The sequence below is a fragment of the Mustela putorius genome, unplaced genomic scaffold (genome assembly GCF_011764305.1).
Source record: "Mustela putorius furo isolate JIRA1106 unplaced genomic scaffold, ASM1176430v1.1 tig00000596_pilon_pilon_pilon, whole genome shotgun sequence".
Classification (NCBI taxonomy): Eukaryota; Metazoa; Chordata; class Mammalia; order Carnivora; family Mustelidae; genus Mustela; species Mustela putorius.
This window is the reverse complement of record NW_025421428.1, coordinates 7,042,235-7,058,447: the sequence shown is the minus strand read 5'-3', so window position 1 is coordinate 7,058,447 and position 16,213 is coordinate 7,042,235. Positions and strand designations below refer to the sequence as shown.

General features: G+C 39.3%; 1 protein-coding gene across 8 annotated transcripts in view; it reads left to right on the top strand.

Annotated features, from left to right (window-relative positions):
* Nucleotides 1-16,213, top strand: part of SCAI (suppressor of cancer cell invasion) — a 134,238-nt gene that overhangs the window by 83,032 nt on the left and 34,993 nt on the right. For 7 of the 8 annotated variants that reach the window (XR_006607432.1, XR_006607431.1, XM_045082382.1 and 4 more), the window contains 6 exons: nucleotides 4,430-4,525; nucleotides 5,086-5,172; nucleotides 6,252-6,350; nucleotides 13,770-13,866; nucleotides 15,326-15,424; nucleotides 15,551-15,703. Coding sequence is in view for 6 of the 8 variants with exons in the window: in XM_045082382.1 (XP_044938317.1) it covers nucleotides 4,430-4,525; nucleotides 5,086-5,172; nucleotides 6,252-6,350; nucleotides 13,770-13,866; nucleotides 15,326-15,424; nucleotides 15,551-15,703 (631 nt within the window). In the remaining 2 variants the exon portion in view is untranslated. The remainder of the gene's footprint in view (nucleotides 1-4,429; nucleotides 4,526-5,085; nucleotides 5,173-6,251; nucleotides 6,351-13,769; nucleotides 13,867-15,325; nucleotides 15,425-15,550; nucleotides 15,704-16,213) is intronic. The other variant, XM_045082384.1, reaches the window with a different exon arrangement.

The following is a 16,213-nucleotide window of genomic DNA, read 5'->3' as shown; positions in this document are numbered from 1 at the left end:
ATTCTCTCTCTCTGCCTTTCCCCCTGAAACACACCCCCTTTCTCATGTGTGCACATTCTTCTCTCTCTAAAAAAAAAAAAAGAAGTATCTCCTTTTACCATGAAACACGTAAGTATTTTCTCTATTTTAGGTATTTTAGTTGCCATTTGGGTTATAAGGGTCATTCTGAAGTACAGCCTTCACTTCTTTGCTTAGTTGAAAATAATGCTACTGGTGATCAGAGGGTTATTGATTTAACTGAAGTTGTATTAGCATAGACAGGTAGATTAATGAAAAAGAATAGAGTCCCCAAACACAGCCACTTTGTCTGGCAACCCCAAATAGAAATGCTCAGGTATATTGGGATTCATTGTACTGCTTTCTACTTTTGTGTATGTCTGAAAACTTCCAGCATAAAGGAAACTTTAAGACATAACTTTAAAAAGGGGCACTGGGTGGCTCAATGGGTTAAGCCTCTGCCTTTGGCTCAGGTCATGGTCCCAGGGTCCTGGGATCGAGCCCCGCATCGGGCTCTCCTCTTAGCTGGGGGCCTGCTTCCCCCACACCGCCTGCCTCTCTGCCTACTTGTGATCTCTGTCTGTCAAATAAATAAATGGGCTCTTCAAAAAAAAAAGAAAAGACATAACTTAAAAAAATAAAGATACCTTTCACAAAAGCAATAAAAATATGAGACATTGTAATAATGTGAACCAATAATATTAGATCTTCATGCAAAACATTTTAAAATTTATTTAGTGCGTATTTTCAACATAAATGGAAAGAGGTACTATTGACACTAAAAATTATTTTTAAAATGTCAGTTCTCCAAATGGATGTCTAGATTCTTTCAAGTCTCATTAGAACCCATTAGGATTTTTTTTGGTAGAACTTGATAAGCTGATTTTAATGTTCATATGCAAGTATAAGGAACCAAGAATAACCAAGGTATTCCTTTAAAAAAAAGAGGAAACGTCACACTTTTTTTTAAGGTTTTATTTATTTGTTTCTCAGAGAGAGAGAGTGAGAGATCTTGCACAGGCAGGGGGAGCATCAGGCAGAGGGAGAAGCAGGCTCCCTGCTGAGCAAGGAGCCTGCTGTGGGACTCGATTCCAGGATCTTGGGATCACGACCTGAGCCAAAGGCAGACACTTAACCCACTGAGCCAGCCAGGCGTCCTGATGCCACACTTTTTAGTAAAGCTGTAGTAATTAACAGAATGTTAATGAGGAACTAGAAAAACCAGTAGAATAGAACAAAGAGCTGAGACCCAAGCATAAGGGAAAATTGATGACTGCAATTCTAGTCCTGTCAAATTATTCAAATTATTCAGATTTTTAAAAATTTTTTTAAAAGATTTATTTATTAGAGAGAGTGCGAGGGAGAGAGAGCACAAACTGGGGAGCGGCAGAGCGATAGGGGGAGATAAAGAATCTCAAGCAGACTCTGTGTTGAGCGTGGAGCCTGATGCGGGCTCTGTCTTAAGACCCTGAGATCATGGGGCGCCTGGGTGGCTCAGTGGGTTAAAGCCTCTGTCTTCGGCTCAGGTCATGATCCCAGGGTCCTGGGATTGAGCCCCGCATCAGGCTCTCTGCTCAGCTGGGAGCCTGCTTCCTCCTCTCTCTCTGTCTATTTCTCTGCCTACTTGTGATCTCTGTCTGTCAGATAAATAAAATAAAATCTTTAAAAAAAAAAGACTCTGAGATCATGACCTGAGAAGAAACCAAGAGTCAGATGCTTAACAAGTTGTTCCTGTACGGGATTTAAAAAAAAAAAAAAAGAATTCAGAGGGGAGCCTGGGGGGCTCAGTCGTGTTGGGCATCTGCCTTCGGCTCAGGTCATGATCTCTGGGTCCTGAGATAGGGTCCTGAGATCGAGTCCGGCATCGGGCTTTCTGCTCAGCAGGGAGCCTGCTTCCCTGTGCTCTCAGCCTGCTTCTCTGCCTACTGGTGATTTCTCTCTCTCTCTCTCTGTCAAGTAAATAAGATCTTTTTAAAAAATTAATTCAGTTAGGGGATGCCTGGGTGGCTCAGTTGGTTAAGCAGCTGCCTTCAGCTCAGGTCATGATCCCAGCGTCCTGGGATCAAGTCCCACATCAGGCTCCTTGCTCCGCAGGGAGCCTACTTCTCCCTCTGACTCTGCCTGCCACTCTGTCTGCCTGTGCTCGCTCTCGCTCGCTCGCTCTCTCTGACAAATAAATAAATAAATAAAATCTTTTAAAAAATTTTAATTCAGTTAGAATTTGTTAATATATATCTGAAATATTGGTTATATTAAACAGTTGAATTTGGAAGGTGAAACTTTAAATCTTTTAAAAGGCTATATTATTGTATGGATGAATTTCTTTAAAAAGACAGAAAAAGAACTTTCCATAGAGATTGAATTCATACCTTTTGGTAACTATTCATAAAAAACCCGGGATGCCTGGGTGGCTCAGTTGGTTGGACGACTGTCTTCGGCTCAGGTCATGATCCCGGAGTTTCGGGATCGATTCCCACATCGGGCTCCCAGCTCCACGGGGAGTCTGCTTCTCCCTCTGACCTTCTCCTCTCTCATGCTCTCTCTCATGGTCTCTTTCTCAAATAAATAAATAAAATCTTTAAAAAAAAAAAAAACCCAAAAGCCCAATCAGTAAACACTAGAATACCAGCAGTCATAGACTCGGGTAAGAAGAGTACCTCACTGGAATCAGTGGGTGGTTATTGTTCGTTTGTAAAACAACCAGTGTTGGGCAGTATGACCCTCCCAAGATTTGGTTGACTCTTTATTGGATTCACGTAGCTTTCACAAACCAACAGCCATAGCCCTAGTTTTTTGAAACTTGCCTCTTTTTCTCTTCTAGAGGTTTTTACAGACACCTTGAGCTTATGAGGCTTCTGCAAAACAATTGGATCCTTATTTCCTTCTCCCTGATCCAGCTTGTTCCAGTGAAAAAATACCCTTGGGGCCACATTCATAGATTTATTCTTAGGCTCTAAGGAAGGTTTTGCCCTGAGGCTGAGACTCCGTTGTTAGTGGTGTTTGTAGCCATCATTCCCCCTCGTTTCTTTCACCCATACGCATGAGAAACTGTTTTTGCTGTCCTGAAAGTTCTGGAACTGGTGGGTCATCACTTTTCCTTTTCAGCCCAGCTTGCAGCTAGTTCTTTTCTGAGTTCATCTCTTTCTCGTGTTTGTGAAGTGCCCCTAACAGCATCCGGGGCTAGTAGCATACTTTTCCCAGCTTCTTTGTATAAATCCATATGTTCACCAGTCACTTTAACTGCTCTCCAAGTCATTGCAGGCAGATGCTGTTTTGCCTCTGTATTGTATGCGTCATCATTTTTCCAGCCTTCAGTGACAGTGTTGTGTTGCTCAGTTCCAATGCCAGTGTTACATATGTTATGTATTTGTTATGGCAATAGCCTCTTCCTGGTATCCATTTCTGTACTGGCTTTTCCTCAATGAGGCTGCTGTAACAGCTCCAACATTTTAGTGCCTCACTACAATAGAGATTATTTCTAGCTCCCGTGCTAGCTGTAAGTTGTCTGCAGTTCTAAAACTCCATGAAATGGGTCTGACTCTGTGTTCCAGGCCTATCTTGGTCTTAGATTGGAGGGAAGTGAAAGTGCTGAACTGCGTAGTCTCTCTCATGTCATCTTCTAGGACATGGTGTGGGAAACTGCAATTATATTTCATTGGCCAGAGCAAGTCTTAAGGCCAGGCCCAATGTTCATATGACAGGGAAGAATTTGTCTCTAAGGCGTGTGGTTTGAGTTACCAGACCTAAGGGCAGGGATGTATAGTTCACCTACAGAGAGACGATAGAATAATCAAGACCAGTAATACCACTTGCACATCCACTGCTAGATGCGTTCCCTAAAGCAGCACTGGTTTTCAGAGTGCTGAGTTCTTATGTGAAGATAATGAAATTCTAATATGAAGATAACATTTGGAAGCTATCAGTGCGTAAGTGACTACGAATAAGATCACCCCAGGAGAAGAAAAAGAATGCTAGAAACCTCATGGGACAGTGTCTACAAAAGAGACTAAGAATGAACAGAGGTGGGGAATAGAGTAGGAAAGAACAAGTCCTGGACTCTTACAGAACAATTTCTGCTCCAAAAATTACAGCTTTTTAAAAAAGAAAGCCTGAGGGGCGCCTGGGTGGCTCAGTTGAAGGCAGATGCCTTCGGCTCAGGTCATGATCCGCAGGTCGTGGGATCAAGCCCCACATCAGGCTTCCTGCTCGGCGGGGAGCCTGCTTCTCCCTCTTCCTTCCCCACTGCTTATGTTCCCTCTCTCGCTGTGTCTCTCTCTGTCAAATAAATAAAATCTTAAAAAAAAAGAAAGAAAGAAAGAATGGAAGCCTGAATGCAGATGCTTTAAATCTCTCTAGTTTATACCGTCACAAGTCTTAATTTCCAAATAGCTTAGGAGTTTTAAAAATAATACGTGTTTGTTTGTCATTACAGAGATTTGCCACAATATGGGCAGAAGCAGTGGCAGTCCTATTTTGGAAGAACTTTCGATGTTTACACCAAACTCTGGAAGTTCCAGCAGCAGCATCGGTAAAGGAATTTTACAGTTACAGGAGAGTGAAGGGCCAGTTTATGTTAGTTCCAGTTTTGACCTTTACTACCTCAGTACGCTTTATCTCGTGGTGCATTTTAATATAGTTCATCTTCATGATACAAAGGAAAATAGATTTTTTTCCTATTTATGTAAGTTTTTAAAATGTAATGTTCTCATCTGACCTTTAAAGAGTGTTATATCTGAAATGGTTCAGATTAACATAGGTAGGCTTGATGCATGGTTTCATTCTAAAATAGGTGTTGTTTATTTGGTCAAAGCTGTATTGGGGGGAGGTTGTTGCTTTTAATTTTCGTGAGCATAGCTCAAAGAAGTTTCTTTTCATATTTCAGCATACTTTAGGTAGACATTTAATACATGCTTTTTGAATTTAGTTGAATGATGTTGAAATCTCATGAAAAATTCATGAATTTGAATTTATGAATTCAGAATTTCATGCTGAATTGGGTGGTATTTTATCCTATTAAATTTACAGATTTGGTTATTTTTGGAATTTATAGTCTCTTATTTCTATTTTCTTATCTCCTATGTAAAACAGACAAGTCTTGGATAATCGGTATGGCTTGAAGCGGTGGCAAATAGGGGAAATTGCTTCTAAGATTGGGCAGCTATACTACCATTATTAGTAAGTGAATTACATATGGAAAAAATAAAGCATTGTCCTGATTTAAACACAGCATGCAGAAGTATGGATAATATACTTACTTGGCAGGAGGGAAAACTAAGGCATTACAAATGAACCCCAGATCGTAGTGATGAAAACAGTATTATGAAATGATCTTCCATAATTTAAGTAACATTATTTGCTTCAAAGGCTTGCCTTCCTAACAGTTCATTTGGGCAGACTCATTTATAACTTAAATGCTCGTGATCTTGGTTTTAGATAAATCGTAAATATGAAATGAATTTATAATTCTTAATGGCTTCACTTAAATCTTGATCATATCATAACTATATGTTTGAATGAGTGGTTTTGGGGGAATACTTTAAAACTCATATTTGTAGGATGTATCTAAAAGGCTACATGAAGCAGATAAATCTCACTGATGAGATGAGATCCTTAATGATGAGTCAAGGAAAGAAGATAATTCCTTTTCGGAATCTAAATCTCGTTGAGTATCGGGTATACCATAAAAAGCTTGGACCATATGGAATTTCTTCCTCTTCCTGTCTCTTGGCATGCCATCCAACATTCCCCCATTAAAATCACTCTTTCAGGTAGAATATTTTCTTAAGAAGTCTCTTGTAAAACTAGAAATGTTAAACAGAGAACATGATTCATCAGCATCCTCTGAAGATTAATACGGATTAGTCCATTTCTGAGTCCTATGAGAAACTGAAGAAATGAGCCAAAGGACAAGTGACTCTGTATGGATTTGGGGAAGGCCGTGAAAGGTCTGGTGGAAAGATGTAACTGGGTGGAATGCTGTTTGGAGAATCCTTTTAAAGAATGAGAATAATGTGTACTTTGGATTGCCATCAAAAAAGGCTTGGGAGCAGTGGGGAGGTATTTTTTTTTTTTTTTTTTACCTTATCGTTATTTTTACCCATTGTAAGGGTATTAAGATTATTGCGTTGCTGATTGCAAATTTAGGATAGTCCTTCCCGTCCCCTCCTGTAGAGGAATAGAAGAAGAATAAAACAAGTATTCATCATGAAGATTTTGAGACACTGTCAAATTTAAGGATTTTTTTTTCCTCATAGCCTACGCACATCTGAGACCAGCTATCTGAATGAAGCTTTCTCCTTCTATTCTGCAATCAGACAGAGATCATATTATTCTCAAGTCAATAAAGAGGACAGGTATGCACCTACTATGTTTTTAGAGAGGAGATAAAACACTCAGAATTTTTAGCCTGTATGGAAATTATGCAAAGAAGCACACATTTGTTTATAACTTTTATTAATTTAAATGGACTTTACTGAGCACCTTACAATATATTAGGCCTTTTTTTTTTTTAGTTTTTAAATTTTTATGAACATATAATATATTTTAATCCCCAGGGGTGCAGGTCTGTGAATCGCCAGGTTTACACACTTCACAGCACTCACCATAGCACAAACCCTCCCAAATGTCCATAACCCCACCTCCCTTTTCCAACCCCCCTCCCCTAGCAACCCTCAGTTTGTTTTGTGAGATTAAGAGTCACTTATGGTTTGTCTTTCTCCCAATCCCATCTTGTTTCATTTATTCTTCTCCTACCTCCTTAACCCCCCATGTTGCATCTCCACTTCATCATATCAGGGAGATCATATGATAGTTGTCTTTCTCCGATTGACTTATTTTGCTAAGCATGATACCCTTTAGTTCCATCCACATTGTCGCAAATGGCAAGATTTCATTTCTTTTGATGGCTGCATAGTAGTCCATTGTGTATATATACCACATCTTCTTTATCCATTCATCTGTTGATGGACATCTAGGTTCTTTCCATAGTTTGGCTATTGTGGACATTGCTGCTAAACATTCGGGTGCACGTGCCCCTTCGGATCACTACGTTTGTATCTTTAGGGTAAATACCCAGTAGTGCAACTGCTGGGTCATAGGGTAGTTCTATTTTCAACATTTTGAGGAACCTCCATGCTGCTTTCCAGAGTGGTTGCACCAGCTTGCATTCCCACCAGCAGTGTAGGAGGGTTCCCCTTTCTCCGCATCCTCCAGCATCTGTCATTTCCTGACTTGTTAATTTTAGCCATTCTGACTGGTGTGAGGTGATATCTCATTGTGGTTTTGATTTGTATTTCCCTGATGCTGAGTGAGGTGGAGCACTTTTTCATTTGTCTGTTGGCCATCTGGATATCTTCTTTGCAGAAATGTCTCTTCATGTCTTCTGCCCATTTCTTGATTGGATTATTTGTTCTTTGGGTGTTGAGTTTGCTAAGTTCTTTACAAATTTTGGACACTAGCTATATTAGGCTTTCTTAAGCATACAGACCTATGTTACCTAAAAGCAATAAATGTCATAGATGTAACAACAAATGTCCTAGTACCTGGGAGAAATCAGAGCATGAAGGAGGGGTTGATTATTTCTTAATGAGAGATTGGAGAGACCCACAAAGTTTCATAGAAATGAAACAATTCCAAAGTGAGGCTTAGGGATAGCCTTTGTTCTTGTTATCCTGTATAATTTAAATTCATATACATTCAGAAGCCTGCTGACAGCTGTGGGTGGGGCTAAAGAAAAGGCCGCTAAAGCTGTTTACATTGTCTTATATAAACTGGATATGTTACGGTGGTGTAGCTCCACTGTAAGAAAAAAAAAATCATGCAGAATTTATTCATTCCCAACTGTCATCTGTTGAGCCACGTGTCTTGTATTTGGCAGTGGTATAGATGCTTGGGTGGGAGAAGAGAAAAGAAAAGAAGAAGGTTTACAGGTGTTCTCTCTTCCTTTCAGAGGATTATCTTCTTATGAAGTTACAGACATATTTGGGGTACGGGTAGACTGTGATATTATTAATTCCAGGGGAAGACATAATTGCTGAAAGAATCAGGGTTCTGCTGGAGAATCTCTGTTACTAGTATTCCAGGAATTGTTGGGAGGGAAAACTCAAGCATAGAAGATCTGAATGTTCTCTCTACTGCCGACAGCAGAGCTCACAGTTGTTATATAGTGAAAAAATTATATTCTCTTACCAGCAGACAAGAACATAATTTTGACATATTTTTCTAGAGAACCCTTTATGGTTGGCTATCATAAGCTTTCTGGCTAAACAGCAGTATTTTTTGGAAAGCACCACTCCTGTAAATCCCCTTCATTCCCTAGCAGATCTTGTTCAGGCTTGTGCAAAGGAGTTTGCTTGATACAAGGAAGGCAGGCAGATTCTCTGTTTTCCCTGAAGTCATCAGTGTGCTTCATTCTTCCATCAAAAGTTCCATCAGTTACCTACATCTCCTTCAGATTTTCTCATGGCTTACCTCACCTATTCTCACTACAGATATATTTCCTCAGAACACAACCCCCCCCCCCCAATTTTTGTGTTCATATTGTACAATTTGAATTCATGGTGAGATAAATTTTATTTCTAAAAATATGCAAAGGGGCTATGTAATGAATATCTTTTCAGTATGAAAAGACATATAAGGGAAGAACCTTTTTTTAAAAAAAGATTTTTATTTATTCATTTGAGAGAGAGGGACAGCAGGAGCAGGGGGAGGGGCAGAGGGAGAAGGAGGAGCAGGCTCCCTGATGAGCAGGAACCCTGTGCAGGGCTGGATCCCAGGACCTGGAGATCAGGACCTGAGCCAAAGGCAGACATTTAACCAACTGAGCCACCCAGATGCCCCAAGGAAAGAACCATTTTAAGCAATAATGAAATACCTTGTATAATTCACTCTTCTGCATTTTCTAATTCACTCAAAGGGAAATTGGCCTTGGGCCCTTTGGCTTAAAACCAACAGTTTCCTTTATTAAAATCCTTTTCTATCTTAATAGCAAATACCCCATATGAATGATTTTCCTGTGCTGCCTCCTAGAGCAAGGCAGATGAACAGAGGTAGGATTATTTATTTATTTATTTATTTGAGGTAGGATTATTTATAACCAGTATGACAAATCTCTTGCCTGAGGCCACTAAATTAAAATCTTGACCTTGTTCCCTGTACCTTAGAAAGGATGATTGTTGGTAGGTTGTTTCTCAGTTCATACAGGGTAGGAAGACAGCCAAGGTAACTTGCTATTAGGTACTAAAATGAACAGCTGGTTTAGCATAATAACCCTCTAGTTCCATCCATGTCTTTGCAAATGGCAAGATTTCGTTCTTTTTTTGATGACTGGATTATATTCTATTGTATTAATAAAGTAAGATGAAAACTGAGAGGGAGGCAAACCATAAGAGACTCTTAAGTCTAGGAAATAAACTAAGGGTTGCTGGGTATTAGGAAGACACTTGATACAAGGAGCACTGGTGTTGCATGCAACTCATGAATCACTAAATTCTACCCCTGAAGTTAATAATACAGTATATGTTAACTAAATTGAATTTAAATAAAAAAATAAAGCGAACAGCTGGTTGATTAAAACTAAGTAAGAGAGTATTGCACAATTTCGCAGTTCCTTTAAAAGCAAAAATCTCTCCTCAAAGGGGCAAATTCTCTCTGCATTGTCTCAGTACCTAAGGACTGTGTTAGAGCCAGAAGGAATGGTACATTCCAGTGATCACCAAGAGCGACACATACACAACTCTGAAAATGTCTCATTCCATCATTATTGTGTTTAGTAGGGGAGATATTACTGCATAATCATTTGCCCTGGGAGCCACTGACTCTGGCTTTGCAAATGGCTGAGGCTGACCTGGTCAGAGTTCAATATGGAGAGGATGAAGTTTCTGAGTACCCAGAGGTTGGGGCCACGTGGCAGTCAGCCACCTGGGAAGACTGTTTCTCGGGCAGATGTATAGAGTCAGTGGGCTGAGTCAGTTAGAAGCAGTGGGCCTGGCAGTCTGGACAAAGCTACGGCTCTGGAGTACCAGAAGAACTTTGTCAGGAGAATCGTGATGTCAGCTGTGGGGGTGACATAATGGACTTTTTCCATCATGGGAACCGTGAATCGAATCTTGAGGACCGTGGCACCTTCTAGTAGTGGTGTGTGTAGGGAGGACTTGAAGTGGACCTTCCTACCGTGGTTCACGGGATATTTTCCTTCTGCAGTTTGATGTGTTTTCAGACAGTGGGGCTGTGGGTTGTTGAGGTTTTGGGGCCTGACAGGGGTAACCTCTCGTGTGTATGAATGGATAGCCCTGACTTATTTACCTGACCTCTGCTCAGTTCGACACAGTGGTTTCCACAACAGAACACATCCATCTACTGCTATGTGTTCATGTAATACAGGGATGGCACGGCTGTTTGGGAACTGTCTGGTAGCTTAGGATCCTTTTTACATTTTTGATGTGCAGTGAAAAAAAAGAAAGGGTAGATACACTATGAGCACCGTATGTGCCTACGAAGCCTAAAACATTTACTGTCTGGCCATTTGCAAAAATTTGCCAATGCCTACTTCAATAAGTGTTTGTGTAATCAGTGTTACATAATTGTGTGATATGATACAAATCCACAGAACCTGTTTTATTTTTATCAAAAAATTAAAGAAATTTTCTTATTAATAGTTCAGCTATGAAAGAACATCTTCCTCCTACAGATTTTCCTCCTGTTTGAATTCCACTTTGATAATGTGATAGGCTAAGCAATAAAAAACAACTGTATCCAAAATAACCTAGAGATGCTGGATAAACAGATCAACTGTCTTTTTTTTTTTTCTTTTTAAAGGTTTTATTTATTTATTTATTTATTTATTTATTTATGAGAAAGACAGAGATAGTGAGCTAGAGCATGAGCAGGGAGAATAGGGAGAAGCAGGCTTCCCACTGACCAGGGAGCCCCCCCATGGGGCTCGATCCCAGGGCCCCAGGATCATGACCTGAACTGAAGGCAGATGCTTAACCCACTGAGCCACCCAGGCGTCCCTCAGCCATCCTTTTAAATGGACAGTTTAGCTGTCAAGAAAGTAAGGGAAATCCTCAGGTCATTCACCCTGTGACCAGTGCTGGGACACCCTTGTAGGAGGGTGGTTAGTTCTGGTGATGTAAGAGAACGATTCTGGATTTCTTCAGAAAGAGGAAAATTGAAACTCGAAGGAAGAGGGGATTTACAAGGATTGGTAAGAAAAAAGTTAGCCCTTTGTTTCCTAAAACACCACGGACTTCATAAGACAGTGGTCATTGTATTAATGGCTAATTGAGGTTATTGAGATAAAGTGGGGCCAAATTCTGGACAAAACAAGAACATGAAAGAAGAAAGTAAAGAACTAAACCATACCAATAACATCCATTTATCGTCCAGAAGAAGCTTAGAGTCAGTAAAGTTTGCTTATTAAAATATTAACAAAAATAGGGGCACCTGGGAGGCTCAGTGGGTTAAAGCCTCTGCCTTCAGCTCAGGTCATGATCTCAGGGCCCTGGGATCGAGCCCTGCATCGGGCTCTCTGCTCAGCTGGGAGCCTGCTTCCCCCGCTCTCTCTCTCTGCCTAGCTCTCTGCCTACTTGTGATCTCTCTCTCTCTCTGTCAAATAAATAATCTTTTTTAAAAAATTCAAAAGATAAAAAAATTAACAAAAATATTTTAAGAACATAAAGAAAATGTGTAACTTCAAAACAGGTAGAGGGGAGGAAAGTGAAAACTAAAATTATGATGTATGATCTTTACAACAAATGTAGGAAAGGAATACACACTAAAATATAATTAGCACAAAAATCTAAAGTAGAAATAAATACAAGTACATTGGTAATCATAGTAAATGAAAGTGATCTAAACTTCCTAATAAAAGTCAGAGATTATCAGTATGCCTTTTAAAGGAAAATCCAATAATATAGTGTTTATAAGAGATCCTCCAAAGATACAAGGTACAGGAAAAGATAAAATAGATAGCCGAGGGAAGAAATGCCACTATATTTAAGGCAGGGAGCATTATTAAAGATAGAGGTTTACTTCATACTGGTACAAGGAACAACTAAAAAAAAAAAAATTCCAAACTTGTATATGCCCAATAATGTAATATTAGAGTAAAGCAAAAAGTGGCATATTTTATGGAAGAAATTGATAAATGATCCAATCAGTATACATATACTATATTTAATCATCTATCAAGAAAACAAAAAACTGAGGTTTGAATAACATAATTAAAAACTTGTTCTAGGGGCGCCTGGGTGGCTCAGTGGGTTAAAGCCTCTGCCTTCGGCTCAGGCCATGATCCCAGGGTCCTGGGATCGAGCCCCGCATCGGGCTCTCTGCTCCGCAGAGAGCCTGCTTCCTCCCCTCTCTCTCTGCCTGCCTCTCTGCCTGCTTGTGATCTCTGTCTGTCAAATAAATAAATAAAATCTTTAAAAAAAAAAAAAAAAAACTTGTTCTAATGTGCTTAAAACTGCCAACAATGTGCAAATGCACATAATTTTCAAGCTTAAATGAAACTTTTGTGAAATTGACTTAAACCTGACATAAAACACGTTTCAATGATTTTCAAGTGTAGGATGTCTAACCATGGTCCAGTGCCATTAAAAATTAAGAATGACAACATAATTTTAAAAAAATCAATAAATATATCAATTAGTAGACACCTTTCTAAATACCTCATGGGTCAAAGAGGAATTTTTACAAATTTTGTCATGGAAAGTGTCCAGCATATACAAAATATGCTGTTGTAAGATTATTACAATTGTAACGGCGGCTGTGGAAATCGGAAATACCGAGTTTGAATTGATAAGGGATGAGTATAAAGGGTCAAGTGTGAAGAGGTACAATATTGATGGTCAATAGCCTTTGATCATTTACTTGTAGCAACCACTAAAGTAAGGAAAGAGGTGTTTAAGTAGGAAATTGACAGACGACATAAAATAGAGCACTAAAATATATGTGATGAACTGGAAAGAAAGCAAGAAAGGAGCACTAGAAAACAAATACAGGACGGGCAAATAGAAAACAGACAGCCCAGTGGGAGATGCAAACCCAGCCAAAGTAACAGATAAAATGTAAACGGTCCAACTTCCTGAGTCTGTGAGGCAGAGATTGTCTGGATAAAAAAAGCTAACTAAATGTGGTCTACAATATACCAGTTAACATGAAAAGACACAGGTACTTGAAAGGCGAGGATACAAGAAGATATGGCATACAAGCAGTAAGCATAAGAAAACTGGGTTTGATTACATTAATACCAGAAAATAAGATTTCAAAACAAAAAATGTTCTTCCTGGAACTCTTTTCACCTCATATTTTCCTGCGGTTGTCTTCTACCACAACATCACTCTCGCTAGGAACCCTCCTCTATGGGCTCAGATAGTATCCTTTAGTCCTCCTGTTGTTGTATGTATTCTGTCATTGTGTTTATCTGTGTCCACTATGTTATAGGTAACTTCCTGTCTCTGAGATTTGTGAAGAGGGGGCTGGGTCTGTAGTTGTTTGTTTTAATCATTCTTCTAGCAGAGTGCCTGAGGCATCTAAGCCCCCCCCCCCCCCCCCCCCGTGGGTATTTGTTCAATGAATGAATATGTGAATAAACGTAATGAGTCTACGAGTAAGAAACGTGTTTACATACGACTAGAGGGTATGTGCCGAAATAGTTGTAACTGTGCAAAATAATATCTGAAGAGTTTAAAAGCTGCCAGAGAGCTGGAAAAATCAAAGAGCATGTTTTCTTTTTTGAGTCTAATGAGTTAACTTCCTCTTTGCCGTAGACCTGAGTTGGTCGTTAAGAAGCTACGATACTATGCAAGGTTTATTGTAGTTTGTCTTCTGCTCAACAAAATGGATGTTGTGAAGGATTTGGTGAAGGTGAGTGTGCTTTAAAATTGTTAAAATCCTAGGCTGTAATTGTGTATGGATAATTTTGTTTCTCAAAAATAGACTCAGGGTAGGGCGCCTGGGTGGCTCAGTGGGTTAAGCCGCTGCCTTCGGCTCAGGTCATGATCTCAGGGTCCTGGGATCGAGTCCCGCATCGGGCTCTCTGCTCAGCAGGGAGCCTGCTTTCTCCTCTCTCTCTCTCTGCCTGTTTCTCTCTGCCTACTTGTAATCTCTCTCTGTCAAATAAATAAATAAATCTTAAAAAAAAAAATAGACTCAGGGTAAAAAATAATTTTAATATATGTAAAACATTACAGCATTCAAAGTATAGTAGCTTTGGACAAGGGCAGTGCTAAAAGGATTTTCCTGCTCTGTCATATTTCTGATACACACTAGCCTGAGACATTTCTCTTAATTCCTTGCTTTTGTCCCTTAAGCATGTTTCACATTTCACCTCCCATCAATGGATGGTCAAGAAATGCAAACCAAAGGTAAAATACTTGGTTTAAGAGAAAGTAATTGAAAGGTTAGGTCAAGAGTAAGCATATACTGTTTTACAAAGGTATTGTGAATGAGTTTGGGTCTTCCCATCCTTTTGCTCTGTCTGTCTCACTCCCCTTCATTAGCTGAGGTAATTAGGAGGTAACCGTACCTGGAATTCACTCCCTATCTGTAGTTACTGCATACCCCATTCTGGTTGCACTCTGTATTCAGTCAGTCCTTCCAGTGGTGTGCTTCCTAATATTTGGTACTCAACTAGAACATGCTAGTTTTTTGTGGTGTGTGTGTGTGTGTGTGTGTGTATGTGTGTATGTGTTTTATTTGAACGAGAGAGAGAAAGAGTACAAGTAGGGGAAGGGGCGAAGGGATGGGGACCTGAGCAGGAACCCCCGCGTCCCCATGCAGGGCTTGATCCCAGGAACTGAAGGTCATGACCTGAATCAAAGGCAGACGCATAACCCATTGAGCCACCCAGGCGCCCCAGAACATGTTAGTTTTGCCAGGTCCTTCTGTCTTCTTCCATCTCTAGTTGCTAATAAGACTCTTCCCAAAACACACTATGATATAAATCCAATGAAAATCATCTAGACGGTCTTCATTTTTTTCCAAATATTAAAAATTGGGGGTTTTATCTCTAAGAATCTTCTTTTAATAAATTTAAGTGCTGATGTAGCATTGATTAAATATGAGTTATTCTCTATCTCTATGAAGATCTTACTAGTATGTATTATTCTGGAGTCTTAAAGCAAAATAAAGCAGTATTCTTTGTTTTTGGCTATAATTGGGACTATTATATTGGGACTTTTTGGCTATAGATGGGACTATATGTTGATAATAATCAAGCTTCTTAACTATATCAATTTCTGTAAAGAATATGGTATAATATAGCAACCTATTTTTATGTGTATTTTTCCTATAATCATTTTTCTTTGTGATATTTTAAAATTAGGAATTATCAGATGAAATTGAAGACTATACTCACCGCTTTAATACAGAAGATCAAGTGGAGTGGAACCTGGTGCTTCAAGAAGTAGCAGCTTTCATTGAGGTCAGCTTTTGACAAGGATGATTGTGTAATCACGGATAATATGCATTTTTATTGTGTGTATATATCACACAATATGTACTGACATTGTGTCTTGTCCATCAACTACTTACTACTTTTTTTCTCCAGGCGGACCCTGTGATGGTACTGAATGATGACAATACCATTGTTATCACATCTAATCGCCTCGCTGAAACAGGAGCCCCGTTGCTGGAACAGGGCATGATTGTGGGACAGTTGTCTCTGGCTGACGCACTCATTATTGGTAATTGCAATAACCAGGTAAAGAATGGTGAAGGAATTATACTAAAAATTCACTTCGAAAAATAATGCTTTCCTATTATTAAAGAATTATAGATTTTTATTACACAATGACTTTCCTTGTAAATATCCTAAATCCATTTGTGAGAAAATGGTTAATTCAATTATGCCATGTCCGTATGGACTGTATTACAGACATTTGCAGGTTTAGGATTTTTCATTGCAGAGATAGATACACTCATGATATGGTAAGTGAAAATAAAGTTGGAATAGAGCTGTGTAAACAGAATTATTTCATGTATGTTAAAATGTCTGTATGCATGTATGTACAGGCAAAAAGACTAGGAGGAAATTTACCAATATCCTAAAAGGTTTATCTCTGCGTAACAGAATGATAGGTGATTTATTTTCTGCTGTTTTAAAGCTTAAGTTTATTTAAAAATTTTTAAAAGATTTATTCATTTATTTTGAGAGAGAGAGTATAGTATGTGTGAGCAAGCAGGAGGGGCAGAGGGAGAGGAGAGAGAGGAT